Consider the following 15,344-nt stretch of genomic DNA (forward strand, 5'->3'; position numbering starts at 1 on the left):
ACTAGATGATCTCTAAAGGTCTCTTCCAACCCCTACCATTCTATGATTCTATGATTCTATGCCCAGCATATAAACCCAGGGGGAGTTGGCAGGGAGGGGCTGATCGCTAGTCAAGCATCGGTCAGCATGTGGTGACCAATTACATTAAGCAGCACTTGTCTTGGGTTTTGCTTCTCTCTCTCTTTTTGTTATATTCTTTCCTATTACAATCGCTGTTATAATTGTCTAATATTGTTAATGTATTGTAGTTTAGTTTAGTTATTACACTGTCCTTTTCTCAGCCCACGACTTTTGTATTTCTTTTCTGATTCTCCTCCCCAATGGGATGGGAGAGGAGTGAGTGAACAGATGGATAGTGCTTGATTGCTCACTGGGGTTAAACTATGACATCAAGTGATAGATCTCCTGAGAAGTTTCATTTTCCACCTCCATCTGACAATTGGCCAGGCTGTGGCCTCAGCATCTGACCGTGACTCCAGATGAAACCTCAGAGTGTCTTTGCTCTTAAGCCAGCACTTTGCAACAGAGGTGTGCATACATGTGAACCTGTGTCTGGATACACATGAGGAAAACACATGCATGTGTGGATTTGTACAGACAACTCTGTGAAGAGGTTTGTGCTCTCGAGTCTGTAGCATTCACAAATGCAAGAGCTTACACAACTGTATGGGTTTGACTATATAGTGGTACCAGCATGTTCTCATCTGAGGTATGACAGCACAGACATAGACCTGCAGAAGAGGCTAAAGCAACTACATGCACCCCACTGGAAGTACCCATGGTGACATCTGGGCTTCCCATCGCATGGTTTGCCAGCCCCACTGCACTCCCTTGCTTAGGCAAGGTCTCTGACCCTCAGCATTTGCACACAAATTCATGCAAACTCAGAGTCTGCCCTTGAAAACATACACAAAACCAAAGTGCAAGCAAAAACTCCATTCCAACTCTTTTCTTCCCAATACCAAGTTTCCCTCTAGATATCACCAAAACATAGTTTTACCCAGCTAAACAACCTGTGAGCAGCCAAATGGTGACGGCAGCTTGGAACTGAACATCATACTTCCCAGATTTACTTGCCCAAAGCAGAACTCACACTAATGCCCTTTTACAGCTTCCTGATCATGGCTACAGAGCAGCAAGAGCTCAGTCACACCACAGTTCTCTCCAAACAGCCAGTCTCAGTGCTGGTGACTGGCAAGACTGTGAATTTCACTAACAGCTTTCCCTTTCCTCTCTCCTCTTGCCTCATCCTCTTCTCCCAAAAGAGCATTGCCACACTTGCTACCTATTTTCTCCTCCCAGCTGAGATGTGCTGGCGTGTCTTACCATGGCAGGCTTGGATCCAACCACTGCCTTGTGACTGGTCAGGCTGGGATGCTCAGGAGATGCACTGCTTCTCCCCCTACCAGCTGACAGGAGCCTGCCTTCCTTGGCCCCAGCACACCAGCTGGTGTGAAATGCCCAGTGTCCCCAGCAATGCTGAAGCATGGAGTGGCAATTGCACCAAAATAGACTTCATATGTTGTGGGAATCACAAATACTGGGCAAGCAGGTCTGGGCTATTTAGGCCTAGACAAATCTGCATCCCTACCCTTGAGTACTCAAGTGACAAATTTATTGTCTCTGTCTACTAGATCAGGCTGGCTGGAATTATCATGTCTTCTTTTGCATACTGCTGTGATACTCCATGGAGCTGGAAATGCCAAAAGCTCTTACCTTTCCTCAAGGTGAAATCTCATGGGGGTCTCGTGGGAGAGCTGAATCTCTCACCAGTTGTCTCCAGGTACCAAAGGGATCATAAAACATGAATTGTAGTTCTCATTAATCTCCCACAAGATATTTGCAAGAATGGCTACCAAGGAGAGGGAGAGCGAGACTTTCTTGTGATGTTTGCTTTTGACTTATGAAGGGCTCAAAAAGCATGGATCTCCCATCACCTTTCCCAAGCCCATTATTCATTTGGGTATTTTTTTTGCACCAGCAGATGAAGAACATCAAGCACCTGTGCTTTTGCCAGAGACCTCCTCAAGGCTCCAGTAATGGGAATCACAATTTTGGCAGAATAGTACTAGAATGGCTGAGGGAGAGGAAGGTAAGAGACATTCTTTTTCCACTGCTTTCCTCAGCCTCAGCCCCTTTCTATTCATCACAAGCCAATTAATATAAATGTCTGTGCTTGACTTTTACTCAGTCTCAATAAGATGGAACGTGTTAAAAATCCAGAGGGCTCAACGAAACATAATAATCTCCCCATTTTTCATGTTATCCATAATTTCTTGCAAAGTAGCCAACACTTTTGTTTCCAAAAAAATTCCAAGCTAAATAAAATTTAAATGGATTCAGCCCAAACCACTGGATTTTCCCCATGCAGCATAATTCAATGAACACATTAATTTACTCTCAAAAGAGAAAAATCTAGTCAGTACATTCTTCCCATGCCCATGTTCCATCAGCAGTCCAACAATCCTAATATATTTACTTCCTTCCAACTTGCCCGTGCTCTTTTAAAGTTCAAGTATCTCGTAGGAGTGAGTCATTCATCCACCCTTTTCGTGAGTCTAATAATAGAAATTCTTTAAAGCTTTGTGTTTTCGGCACAACTGCATTCCGATAACATCTAAGAATCACAGAGACACCCTCCAGGTCCTCCATCAGGGAACAGGTTTGGCTAGAAAAAAAAGTTTTCCTCATGTGATGGGCACCCTACCAATCACACAGCACCTGCGCTCTTTAAAGCCCAGGGAAGCTGGGAGGGAGAAAGGGGCTTTTTCAGTTTTGCAGGTGGCTAGGGATTTCTGCTGGGAAGCATCACAAGAAGGGAAGGGAAGGGAAGGGTAAGTGCCTTGCTTCGGTCATCACCTTCCTCTTCATGAGGCACGTGAGTTACAAATGTCTGTTGGGAGAAAAAGGAAGTTTTTGTATTTAATGGGTGTTTTTTTATTTTTTTAATCCCTGGGCTGTGTTTAGTATGTGGGAGTCTGGTACCTGGATAAGGTTAAATGCAGGAGATTATTATTTCATTTTTCTTGCCTCAGGCTGTGTCTTCTCTATATGGCTGTTTTAATTTGTTTCACATTTTCTCCTAAAGACTGGGGAGGAGACAATGGGAAAATTAAATCTATTGCAAATATATCTGAGTGTAAAAAAAAGAAATGTTACAGAGAAAGACAAATCCTGTAATTCTCTCCTACTTGTGAAAATAGGAAAGACAAAAAAACCCACAGCTCCTCTTGTTTTGTCTGTGTTGAGCTAATCGGGGGGAGGAAAAAACTACCTCCCAGCTCTGTTTCCGAGGTAATTATGCTTGATGATGATTTACCAGCCATTCCACTGTTCATATAGGCTTCATTTCATAGCAATCTCTCTTGAAAGGAAACTTAATTAGTCTATGACCCCTGCTTGATGCTGAGCTTTGGTTTTCCTTTATTTTTTTCTCTCCTGGTAGCACAAAATAGCTGGCTGGTTTTTCCTCTTCTGAGTGTGGCTGACTCTCAGGGCACAGGCTGTTCTCTTGTCAGCAGTGGCTGTCTTTCGGGGCAGGTGGAGCGATGGGGAAAGCTCGGTGGGGCGGGAGGAGTGAGCGGCTTTGTGTGTGCTGGAGGTGTTTGCTTTAAAATAAGTAAACAAATGATGAATTGACATTTGGAAAGCATTTGGTTTCTTACAGCAGAGTCCAAGTAACTCTCCAATAACGTATTTAATTGCACCCTCTTAAAAAACGTGTAACTCTGAAGGTGTCATACATACTTGGAAACTACCTTCTTTTTAACTCCCTTAGGGGCTACATTTTCCACTAAAACCTATTGGGGGAAAAAAAAAAAAGTAGATTTATTGCTGTTTGACCTGTCATGCCTTGATGAATCAGAGCCTCTGGCAGGTCAGGGCTCTGTGAGTACATCTGTGGCTCATGGAGGCTTCCCCCCAGTACTGTCATGGCACCTCCAGCAGCAATGCCACCTCCCTGGCTTCCCTCTGTTAGCACCCCAGCCCAGGCAACTCTGTCCTGCCTGTTGAGACATGCTCTCCAGCATGAGGGACAAGAGGTGTGGTGCCCAGGATCTTGCACTGGAGGAGGATCTGGGCAGGGAGCAGGTTTCAACTGTTGAAAGGCTGGGTTTGTTTAGTTGCACTTGGGCGGCACAGAGCCCTTCAGCCAAAGACACGTGGAGCCCGTGAGTAATAAAACAAATGCATCCCTTGAGAGCACAACTCCCTGCACGGAGACGCTGAAGCAAAGGAAGGGTAGGCAAGGAGTGAGGCAAAGCCCCTGTGAGCTCCTCTGCTGTGCTGAGAGATCTCCAAGAACTGGCTGTAGAAGCAAATGATGCTCACAGGAGTGTTTTGTACACCCCTAGGTCACAGTGCCATGACTCCACCACAAATAGCACAAAAAGTAAGGCATTCAAAATGTGACCTGCTTCAGCGTGGGGCAATGCCAAACCAGTTCTCATCTGTTGGTTATTTTGGCTATAGATGGAGTAGGACTAGGCTAAGCATAGGGGCATTTGTCTTTAAGGCTACTGAAATCTAGTCCAAATCTACAGAAAGACAATGTGGAGGCTTCAGGAGATCAACTAGCCCAATGTGTGCAAGGGATGCTCAACATAGACTGAATCCTGACTAAATCCAGCAAGTGAAGTGAGTAAGGCTTTCTTTGAAAGCCTGTATAGGGTTGTCACCTAAAATGAAAGGGCAGAAACCAGCCTCAGCAGAAAAGTGCTTACTTTTTGGCTCACACTTTTTGGCAGTTGTGATGTAGGTCTCACAGAGCCATTGTGAGCAGAGGAATAGACATCAAGAAAGCTCCAAGGACGTGGAAATATGAGGTCTGTCGGCTACTGGGGAAGGAACAGGTGGAAGCAGGGCTACCACTGTGCCTGGGCTCCACCAGGCTCAACTGGACCGTCATGAGTGTAAAGAGTGGAGTAGAGAGAGAGGGGAGAAGTTGCAGTCCGGGTTGTGACCAGGACTCAAGGAAAAGGAGGAAGTATGTGCTTCGAGAAGTTTTTGTGGTATGATGGGAGAAACAAGACACCTTTCCAGAGCTGCATGGAACAAAGTCTGTGGTAGTGATAATTGAATACCTAGGACCTAGATGTGCCACAGCTAAATTGCAAGATACCTAGGATGTGTTGAGGAACATCAAATCTGTGCAATCTCAAGGCTGAAATCCTAGGACCTGTCCACCTTCTCATGTGGAGATTTTGGATAATGGCTGCAGCTGAAGCTGCAGTTTCCTCAGAGGTTTCCCTGGGGGCTCAGGAAACTGTATTTGGGTCATAAAAGTAATCTTAAGCAGCCCACGCAGAAGGCTCCTCTGCTTCCGACCTGATTCATGTCCTCTGGCAGGAGCTACTAGTGCCTGTCTCCTGGGGCTGGGAGGAGGACTACCCCTGTGTTACAGCACATGGGTGATTGTGAGTCATACCTGCATGCATCTTGCCTCAGGCAAGCTGGCCAAGGTTTGCCTCATGCCTCTGTAGTCATGCACCTTCACCAAGTGCTGTGCAAGCTGCTCTTGCTTAACCTCTGAGGTGTGAGGGGTGGGCAGCGAGTAGAAAGCCTCAGATCTCCCAGCTTCTCCTCTGGGGCATATTGGACAGTGGACTTTCCAGCTGCCCAGCTGTTGTCACAGCCTTGGAGCACCTCCCCAGTCTCTCATCTGAAATGCCATCAGACCCTCTACAAGAGTGTAGGGGCCAGACAAGGAGTTGCTACATGTGGCACAGAGAAATGAAGTGAGAAATGGACTCCACTTGGAGGCACAGGGAGAGTTCATACTAATATGGCAACATCATTACAGTGTTTATTTTTAGGTCTACAGTAAAGGCTCCTCTTTCCATTTTTCTCTTTTCTGTCTCTGCTTCCCATTGCCCTACACTGTAAGTAAGGTACTAGAGAGCCCTAAGTTGCCTAAAAGCTTGCCACTCTCCAGCTAATACCTGTGTGGTGGTGACCATGTCTAGCTTTCCTCCTAGTTACAGTAGCCTAGGAGATGGGCTTGCCTCAGGAGAAGAGTCTTCCTTTCTTGGAATGGCATGGCTGCAGTAATATTTGCCCAAGGAGAGGCAAGAGTGAGCCAAGTCCTGCATGCCAAGAAAGAAAAGAAAGCCAGCTTGTGGGGAGGCAAGCACATGGGCTGGATGGACAGCCTCCATACAAGAGGCGAGTGCTGTCATTACACTGCAGGGGATCCTGTAAGAGAGAAAGGGAGGGAGAAAGAAGTTCCTGGAAAGTTAAGCAAAGGGTCGTCACTTCATTAGTCACACTTGGCGTGATCTGTCACGCTAGCCACGTGATGCACACAATCCTGCTGTCTACAGGGCAGATGGAGTAGACCTGCTTTCTCACCTAGTACTCCAAGTTCAGGGGCTTGCATTTGAGCAGGGAAGATTTCCCTACATTTTGAACTGTCCTCTGACTTATGATGTCTCTTAGATGCCAATAACCAAAGGCTTTTTGAAAATCTCTAAAGTTTGCTGCACAAAGATCCATGAGCCAGTCAGTGGTCCCTCCATCTTTTAGCTGAGTAGAGGACCAGCGTCTGTCTCAAGTCTGGCAGACTCTGCAAAGTTGGTTTGTAGATGACATATGGCTAAAGGTTGCCCAGACCCAGATATGACTTGCAAGGAAATTTTGTGAGCCCGCCTGGCACGCTGACTGGCCAACAAGTTTGACAGGGACAGAGCTTCAGGTTGACCTCGTGAGCCTGACATTTTAAATATAGAGCCATAAAGCTTCAGGTGTGAGCTGACTTCCAAATACCTGTCTGGTTATAAAAATGGCTTCTCACCTTGGAAATAAAGGCTGTTTCCACTCACGCTGCTTCTGGTAGAAGGATGAGAGCACTGGAGATCTCTCACGCTTAACCTTCAAACAAAGGATGGTAGAAAATTCTGCTTTCCCACTGTCACTGTTGAAAGTCCTTCCTACCCTAAAAGGACCGCTGCTGAGGATGCTGAAGGTGCATTGCTAGAGAGGTCCCACAGTGCTCTGTTCCTCAAGAAACTCCTCTTCATTGACATCCATGTTTGCTCTTATTTTCCAACAGCTTCTTTGAAGAATCTGAGTCAGTAACTCCAGCAAGAGAAGGCACTAGTACAGGTACTCTGGAATAAGAGGGATGTTCAAGCTGCTTTTTGTAATTCTCTGCTCAAGTTGGGCCCACTTCAGTCTTTGTTTCACAGCTTATATTTTCTTAATCACCTGGCAAACACAGCTGTCTCAGGGTTGGGTTTTTTTCCCCTCCCTCTCTCCATGCACATATGCGCTCTGTCTCTTTGAAAGGACTTGGTTGGTGCTGGCATATGGGTTTGTTTCTCCAAGAGGTCTCACACCTCTGAGGTGCCCTGTTATGCCAGTCTCTCTGTAAGGGGTGAATTTGATGCGGGGCACCTGGCCCCAGCCTGCAGGATGTAGTGTTCTCAGGAATTTGGTGGAAATGTTCCTTGACTTAGTTCCTGTGAGCCAACTGCAGCCTGAGCTGCTCCCTCCCTCACACCTGACCAAGAATGGGGGGCTCAGCTCCAGTTCCCATGGGGCTACTCTTAGCAAGGTGATGCCAAACCATGCCAAGCCATGTGGGATACAGCTAAAATGCCATAGGCATGGGCCCATGGTAATGCTGGCCAAAATGAAACAGCTCTTAGGGTGAATAGCATACCCTGAGATAAAGCTGGCTTCTTTGGAAGATGAGCAAGGTGAGGGCACTGAACTTGTCCCTTGTCCACCTAGGTGCAGCTGGTGTTTCCAGCCATGTGGAAATGCAACATCATGAGCTGAGGTTTGCACGGGTGCTGTTGTGATGATGAAAACCCTAACCAGAAGGGGGCCAAAGACACTGGCTGCCCCCAGAGTCATCCCAGTCTTCTGTAGCTCAAGTACTAGGGAGAGTTTGAGTTACCAAGTTCACACCTGGGGAAGTTTCTTCTCTGAAACTACTATGAAACAAGGAGTGGAAGCTGTACAGACAGGCTGACATCCATCCTTATCCTATCTATTTTTCAGTGAAGTCTATTGTACTGGTGTAACTGAAGATGGACTTTGTTTTTTCCTAGGTTGCATGAGCAATTAAAGATGGCAAAAAGTGATGATGGCATACGCATCTTCCAGGGTCTATTAGTCTTTGGGAATGTGGTCATTGGGGTAAGTGAAGTGGGACAAATATAGGTGGAAGCTTCCTTGCAGTATAAGACTTCTTAAAACAATGGACCCCAGCCATGAAATTCCTCTTCATGTGAAGTCTACACGTAAATTGACCAGTAAAGCATGAAAGGAGGACTAAAGAAGAGCTGATCAGTTGGGTGAGGAGGGGACAGCAATGGACAGCTGGGGCTGATTCACAAGACCAACATGAGTTGCAGGGGAAGAGCCTTTGCTACTGATCAACATCTTTCCAGCCACTTTCCTCCATATAACAATGGGAAAGGTTCTGTTAATTCTTTCTTAACATTCTCAAGTCTTAGGCTTGACCTCTTCAGATCTAAACTGGGTGAGTTTTGCCTAAAGGCACAATACAAGAGGTTGTAGATTCAGGCAGAGATGGAGCAGAGTAGCTCTTGTTTGTCAGGAGATGAAAGAAATAAAAGGTCTCCATCTTTTTCTGTCTCTTCTGTTTCTTTGGGGAAGCTTAATCTAATGCATATCACAAACTTGTTCTTCTCAGATGTGTGGCATTGCCCTGACAGCAGAGTGCATCTTCTTTGTGTCTGATCCCCATGGTCTCTACCCACTGCTGGAAGCCACAGAAAATGATGACATCTATGCTGCTGCCTGGATTGGCATCTTTGTTGGCTTTGCACTCTTTGCTCTGTCTATCCTTGGTATCATTGCAGTCATCAAGTCCAGCAGGACCTTGCTGCTGGTGGTAAGTACAGCAAAATTTGCCTCACCTATTGCTGCCAAACTGGAAAAAAAAAAAGTCACTTTAACTTCTTTGCTCATCTTAGTAATCACCCACTGAGCAAAACCAGCTTTTATTACTGATAAGGAGTCAAAGATTCCTCTTGATTATGGCTGTGGTGTCCCATCGGGTGACTCCTGTAAGGATACATGCATGAGAAGCTTCCAAACCAGGTTAAGGAAATTAATTGTGATGTCACAACGGAGGTTTAAGCTGACTGTCTGGACTCTGACCTTGCCCTGAAGCAATGCAGAAGCACTTGTGTAATCAGATGTACCCTGGATGTAGCTTAAATCCTTGTTTCTCCACACCCCTTACTGCCTTTCACCTGTCATATACTATTGAGTTTAAGAGCTGATAAGTAATGACTGCTCTACAAGGCATTAGTATGTGTTAGTACACTAAATATGAGTGCAATCAAGAACATTAGACATCAGCAGGCAGGCAGAAATTACAGGGGTGGGGACTGAGAGCTTTGATAAGTCAAGGAAAAAGTTAAGACATGAACAAATCTCTCTACATTTTCATACTTAATCCTTTAGGTTGCCAGTGGCAAAACTTAATTGGTGCTTGCATTAACAAAGGGTTGTGCTGAAAACTCTGGAGTTGGCTCTCTCTTGGTTTAATATGGGATGATGTTGTCTGTTTTAAACAAAAAACAGAGATCTGAACTTCTATGCCAGGGAATTTGGCCGCAACTATCTGATGGAGAAGAATTTCCTTCACTTTGAATTTTGGTGTCTTGGCTGAAACCCAAGGCTATGGTATACGGGAGGAGACAGGGTAAAAAGGACAGAAGATGGGGTAAGAAGAAAATAAATGCCTTGAATCTGAAAACATTACAAAATATGGAGAGAAACAGAGGCACGAAGAAGGGAGTATGGCAAAGGTTAAAGAGGTTATGCTGAGGAGACAAGAGAAGTCATGAAGTAGACCAAGAGAGGTGGTCCTTTTCCTGAAGGATCTTTGCTTATAAAGCGGGAGTGCTGGGGAAATTTGACAGTGCAAAGTCAGGAGGATCTGAATGACAACCTAAATTGCACCTTCTGTTTCTTCAAACAGCTACCTGCTGAAAAGCTTATAGCTGGCAAGTGGAAGGAGGAGACATGGCATAAGCACAAGTTGACAGTGAGATGCAACAAAGGGCAGATGTTATTCTAGAGCATATCAAAGTATTTTCCATAGAGGCAGGATCGTATTAATGACATGGAATTCTGATGAAATCTTGTCTGTGACATGATTCCAGGCATACACCTTCAAGAAAGCAGATTGCAAACTGAAACAAGCACAGGGAAGGGCTCCATGAATGTTCAGGGTCACAGAGAGGACTGAGGGCATTAGGAGAGCCTGGTGTCCTTTTCGTTGAGCAACGTTTTAGGCTTAATCTTGAAAAAATCTGTGGTAACTGTTTCTCCAAGAGCTAACTCTGCTGTCTGTCTCCCATAGTATATTATTCTGATGCTGATAACTTATGCATTTGAAATGGCTTCTTGCATCACGGCAGCGACTCAGCGAGACTTTGTGAGTATTTCTTTCCTCATTCATTCTTGCAGCCATGCTGGGAAGCATTGCAGTTCTGGGGCACACAGCAGTCCTGCTCAGTATAGTAATCCCCCTGTGTGGTGCTACAGTGTAAACTCAAAGCACTACTGCTTTGAGCTAGAATAAGACCCTATGGTGAAAGTCTCTGACATCATTATTCAAATCAAGAAAATAGCTTTGTTCCTTTTGCCATAGTTTTCTTATTTTTAGCATTTTAAAACGTTTACAACCTTGGAGTTAAGGAAATAACAGCATGGGTTAGCTGAGTCATCAATACAAAGTGTTTAGTCTTTCAGCTACAGCATGATTAGTCAATCATACATGCAGAAGACATTGTCCCAGGCAGTATTATTAGTGAGGGAAAGATTATATGGGCTATCTGAGATACTGGTAAGGAGGGAAATTACTTGTTATGCTTTAGTTCCAAGAATGTATCAGATGTAACACATAGTTTCTGCAAATATCCTGTGATCTGATATCTGGTAGAGCTCGCTTGAGAGTCATGCTCAAGATGTTTGCTGTTCCCACTCCTTAAAACCTGCTTTTCATTCTCCTGTGTGTAAAACTGGGGGGAGAAGCAGCATTCCAGTTCTCCAGAAAGACACTGAAAAGAGCAAACACACACCCTAAATAACCCTATATTTGCTTTACATGGCCACTTATTTATAAAGTTTCTGCATTCTTCTGTTCGTTTTTCTTTTTTTTTTTTTTTTTTCTGCAGCTCACTCCAAATCTCTTCTTAAAGCAAATGCTGGAGAGGTATCAGAAGTCAGAGACAGACAATAACAATGACAAGTGGATGTCCGATGGGGTCACAGCCACATGGAATAGACTCATGCTTCAGGTAATAATAACACCCAAAACTCTCACTAATTACTAAATGCTCCACAGCCCTGGAATTTCAATTCCTCCTTGGGGCTGCTTGGTAATAAAGAGGACGGCATCTGCCTTGAACCTTAACAAAAGTCCTGCCACACTCCCTATTTTGCTCATTTATCAGATGGCAGGCTGTCAAAGTCAGGCACTCAAAAAATCTTCCCCATAAATTTGTGGTTAATGCCTAACCAGCCATGTGTTGGGTCCAGCATTGTGCAAGACTGTGATCTGGACCCATAAAGACCATTCCCTTCTCTCCCCCTCACAGAACCAGTGCTGCGGGGTGCTGGGCCCCTCTGACTGGCAAGACTACACGTCTGCCTTCCGCAAGAATCACAGCGATGCTGACTACCCTTGGCCACGCAACTGCTGTGTCCTGGATGCCCAAGGCTCTCCCATCAACCTTGATGGCTGCAAGCTTGGAGTTCCTGGCTACTATAACAGCAACGTAAGATCATAAAATCATAGAATCACTGAATCATTTCAATTGAAAAAGATCTTTAGGATCGATCATTGAGTCCAGCCACTAACCCCACACTGCCAGGCCCATCACTCAACTAAACTAGGTCCCTTATCTACATGGCTTTTAGGTACCTCTAGGGACAGCGACTCCATCATCTCCCTGGGCAGCTCATTCCAATGCTTAATGACCCTCTCAGTGAAAAAGTTATATCCTAATTTCCAATCTAAACCTTCTCTGGGCCAACTTGAGGCGGTTTCCTCTTGCCCTATCACTTGTTCCTTGGGAAGAAAGACCAACACTCACCTCACTACAACCTCCTTTCCAGTAGTTGTAGCAAGTAATCATGTCTCCCCTCAGCCTGCTCTTCTCCAGACTAAAAAACCTCAGCTCCCTCAGCCGCTTCTCATCAGACGTGTTCTCCAGGTCCTTCACCCACTTCACTATCTGTCTCTGGACACATTCCAGCACCTCAATGTCTTTCTTGTAGTGAGAGGCCCAAAACTCAACACAGTATTTGAGGTGCAGCCTCTCTGCCTTTTCCAGTTAACATATGTTGGTCAGAAGTGGCTTGCTGGAAGAGAACAGTGAATGGCCTTCCTCCTCCACTGTAAGCTACAGGTGTCCAAAAAACTTTCTGGAGAAGAAGCAATGCCTGTAGAGTCCTGATCATATTGCTTAACACAGGATAGATAGCAATAAAGGTTTTCTTGATGGAGAGAGAACTTTCCCAATGCCACCAGTAAAAAGTGTGACATCAACATGTACATGAACAGTAGCTGAATCAAAGTTAGCCCAAAGATAAATGTATACAATATGAGTGAGCAAGTCAGCAGTTCTCCTCTTCGAGGCAGAACTTTTCAGTAGACCAGCTTGTCCTATTCAAACAGATTTCTGGGTCATGAACATTAACTCCAGCACTAGCAAGCATTTCTAGAAGACATTCAAGCTTCCAAGTTTGCTAAATCAAGAATCTGATTCTGGAGGCTGACTCTGTGTTGACGGTGTTTGGTTATATACATATACCTGGCAAGTGGATAGCACAGGAATTTGTCCTTCATGTGTCCAAAACGGGTCTATTTTGTATTTGGAGCTAGGAAGGGGTAGGCTATCTGCAAATTGTCAGTAAGCAGAGTAGCTCTGGCTTGTCTTCTTGAGACCCTATGAGCCACCCAAACTGTAGTAAGAGTGTGCCACTTCAGTCTCTCTCAGAGGTGAATAAGCTTGTTGCTGTGCAGCACAAGCTCAAAGCTGGTGTTGATTCACTCACGGTCATCTTACAGGGTTGCTATGACGTTATTTCTGCACCAATGAACACACATGCCTGGGGTGTTGCCTGGTTTGGTTTTGCCATCCTCTGCTGGACTGTGAGTACTTAATATTTACCTTTGTTTCCTCTTTTCTTTTCTTGCTATTCCGCACCCATTTGGGTGGAGGTGGATGACAGGACTGACGCATTCAAAATGTCTGTACATCATAGTTATTCATCCGTCACCAATCTGCCTGTGGCCTGTTCCACAAACAGGGCTACATTTACAAATTCCTCTCCATTCTGGCTTCCACAGGTGAGGAGTTAGGTGGCCTCCAGGCCTGCTGTGGTCTGCTGCCATGTCAGCAATACAACACAGAGAACACAGCTTTCAGATACTTGTTTGTGAAGGCTATTGCACCATCTAAACAGTAATCATGACAGTTAATTTGGTTTCTAGTTTGAAGACTTTGTTTAAGTGTTTTAACTACTCAAAGTTCGGCAGCTTTGTGACAGACTCAGCAAGCTGAGTGGTCCAGTCACATATTTATAGCTGCACATAACAAGCTTTAAGCTTCTCCTACTCGTACAGACTCTTCTTCTTAAGAATTTCTGTTGCTCGCTCCTACTGGTAGGGCTAAATGGGGCTCGGGGAAAGGTGGGCAGAAGGAAATGGGGAGTAGAGAAACTTAATAGCCTTGTCATTTCAGTTCTGCGTCCTCCTTGGTACCATGTTCTACTGGAGTAGACTTGAGTACTGAAGACCCAGTGTCCTCAGCACTGTCCTGAAGTACCACGTGAAACTGATTTGTTCGTCTCCCGCTTCATTCTCCTTGTGCCAAGGAGGATTTGAGGTTTTCCCACTACCTCTCTCATATCTACTTTTGCCCAGTCCAAAAACTTGACAAACTGAGCTGGTAACTCCAAGAAAGGATCTTCTTGTCCCTTCTTTGCCCCTTGTTCTCCAGCCCTAATGCCTCCTGACCGAGGCACAATCCTTTCACTGTGCAAGAAATCCTTGGGCCATAAGATAAGAAATGATGACATCAGAAAAAGAAATGTCCATATACACTTGCTTCAGAAAAAAATCTCTCTCTAAAAATAGGTTGAACGTAAATCATAATGTTAAAGGCTCCGGCAAAGAGCAAAATGTGAGCAAAACTGTAACCTTCTGTGACCAATAAAGATGGATGCTACAAGGGAGAAGACTGCAGACCTCTCTAACGTATTTTGTCATTCAACTTCTGTTCCTAGTCTCTATCACCCTTTGCCTTAGAATAAGACAGGTTCTCTAAGAGTTTAAGTGTGACAGAAGCAAAGACATGTCACAGACAAAAAGTGTGTTGCTAGTCAAGCCCCATAAAAGGCTAGCTCACTCCTCAACAATATGCTGCCTAGATTCAAGCCTACCTCCTGTCACTAATGAAACTGCTGCATGTGCTCCTAACTTCAGAAGTGCCAGTCCAGGAAAAGCTCCACTTGCTAACAAGCGACTCCTTCAAAAAGCTGTTATGCACTTCACACAAGCTTTCACACACCTACAGGCTAGAATTTGTGCAGAACATGAGAGGTCCTATGCTGTAGTTGGCTTTGTGAAAGTTGTTGTCCTATGCCTCTAGATTACCACGCTTCTTGCTTCAGCCACCTGCATATTCCCTGTGTATTTTCCCATCTACATCCCTGGATCGAGTAGGACAAAAGGCAAATAATGGCAACAAGTGAATAATACAAGCAACAAAGCACCTGAACCAAATCCAATCCTTGCATGAGCAGTTGCAGTTCTCACTCAGTTCCATACAGGCTGCTTACTCTGGCCCAGACGGATCTGCTGTCTTTACTTCAGTAGTTACATGAATCATGTGAAATATGCTCCTGTATAGAGTGTTTTAAGGTGAAGCCTGTTCCCAGGGTGTACTGGTTCAGAACCTGACTCTTGCCTCCTGTCTTGATTCTTTGGTTTTGTATATTCACCAAAATATCAATTAAAAAGACTTAGATGTGAATTTTTGTTTCTTGTTCAAGGCTATGTTTGGGAAGGGGAAATGATAAAGGTCTGTATCTGGGACATTTGGAGCAATGCCAAAGCAGACTTTAAATTCCTGTAATCTCATCTTGAAGATCAGAGTGAAAAGTACCATGATGCACAGTGCTACAGAAACCGTAGTTGAATGATCCCTTCCTGGGTTGCTGGGTGGGAGAGAGAGGCTGCTATAAGGGTGAGTAACTTGAGGAAGAGATGGGTCCCAGCGACACAGAAGGTTCTTTTGGTATGTGTACCCTCAGAAAGGAAAATCCCCATGGGTCAGCCACTCCAC

General features: G+C 44.9%; 1 protein-coding gene across 3 annotated transcripts; it reads left to right on the forward strand.

The window, feature by feature from the left end:
• The first annotated feature begins 2,626 nt into the window (after positions 1 to 2,626).
• UPK1B (uroplakin 1B) lies at positions 2,627 to 14,995 on the forward strand. 3 transcript variants are annotated; one of them, XM_061988728.1, is made up of 9 exons: positions 2,627 to 2,662; positions 7,052 to 7,104; positions 8,058 to 8,145; positions 8,666 to 8,866; positions 10,349 to 10,423; positions 11,166 to 11,288; positions 11,589 to 11,768; positions 13,064 to 13,147; positions 13,740 to 14,995. In XM_061988728.1, exons 3-9 carry the CDS (start codon positions 8,077 to 8,079, stop codon positions 13,788 to 13,790), a joined length of 783 nt encoding a protein of 260 aa, XP_061844712.1. In that variant the 5' UTR covers positions 2,627 to 2,662; positions 7,052 to 7,104; positions 8,058 to 8,076; the 3' UTR covers positions 13,791 to 14,995. The 3 variants fall into 3 exon arrangements, with proteins under 3 accessions (XP_061844712.1, XP_010205622.1, XP_061844711.1); XM_061988727.1 differs by lacking the exon at positions 2,627 to 2,662 and adding an exon at positions 2,778 to 2,834; XM_010207320.2 differs by lacking the exons at positions 2,627 to 2,662; positions 7,052 to 7,104 and adding an exon at positions 2,777 to 2,834.
• Positions 14,996 to 15,344: the final 349 nt, after the last annotated feature.

This window comes from Colius striatus, chromosome 1 (assembly GCF_028858725.1).
Source record: "Colius striatus isolate bColStr4 chromosome 1, bColStr4.1.hap1, whole genome shotgun sequence".
In the NCBI taxonomy this organism is placed as follows: domain Eukaryota; kingdom Metazoa; phylum Chordata; class Aves; order Coliiformes; family Coliidae; genus Colius; species Colius striatus.

Excerpts from the sequence above, each read along its gene's own strand:
- UPK1B (XM_061988728.1), top strand. The coding sequence starts at position 8,077 with ATGGCAAAAAGTGATGATGGCATACGCATCTTCCAGGGTCTATTAGTC. Across the intron at positions 8,146-8,665 it reads TTGGGAATGTGGTCATTGGG|ATGTGTGGCATTGCCCTGAC; the intron begins GTAAGTGAAGTG and ends TGTTCTTCTCAG. Across the intron at positions 11,289-11,588 it reads GGAATAGACTCATGCTTCAG|AACCAGTGCTGCGGGGTGCT; the intron begins GTAATAATAACA and ends TCCCCCTCACAG.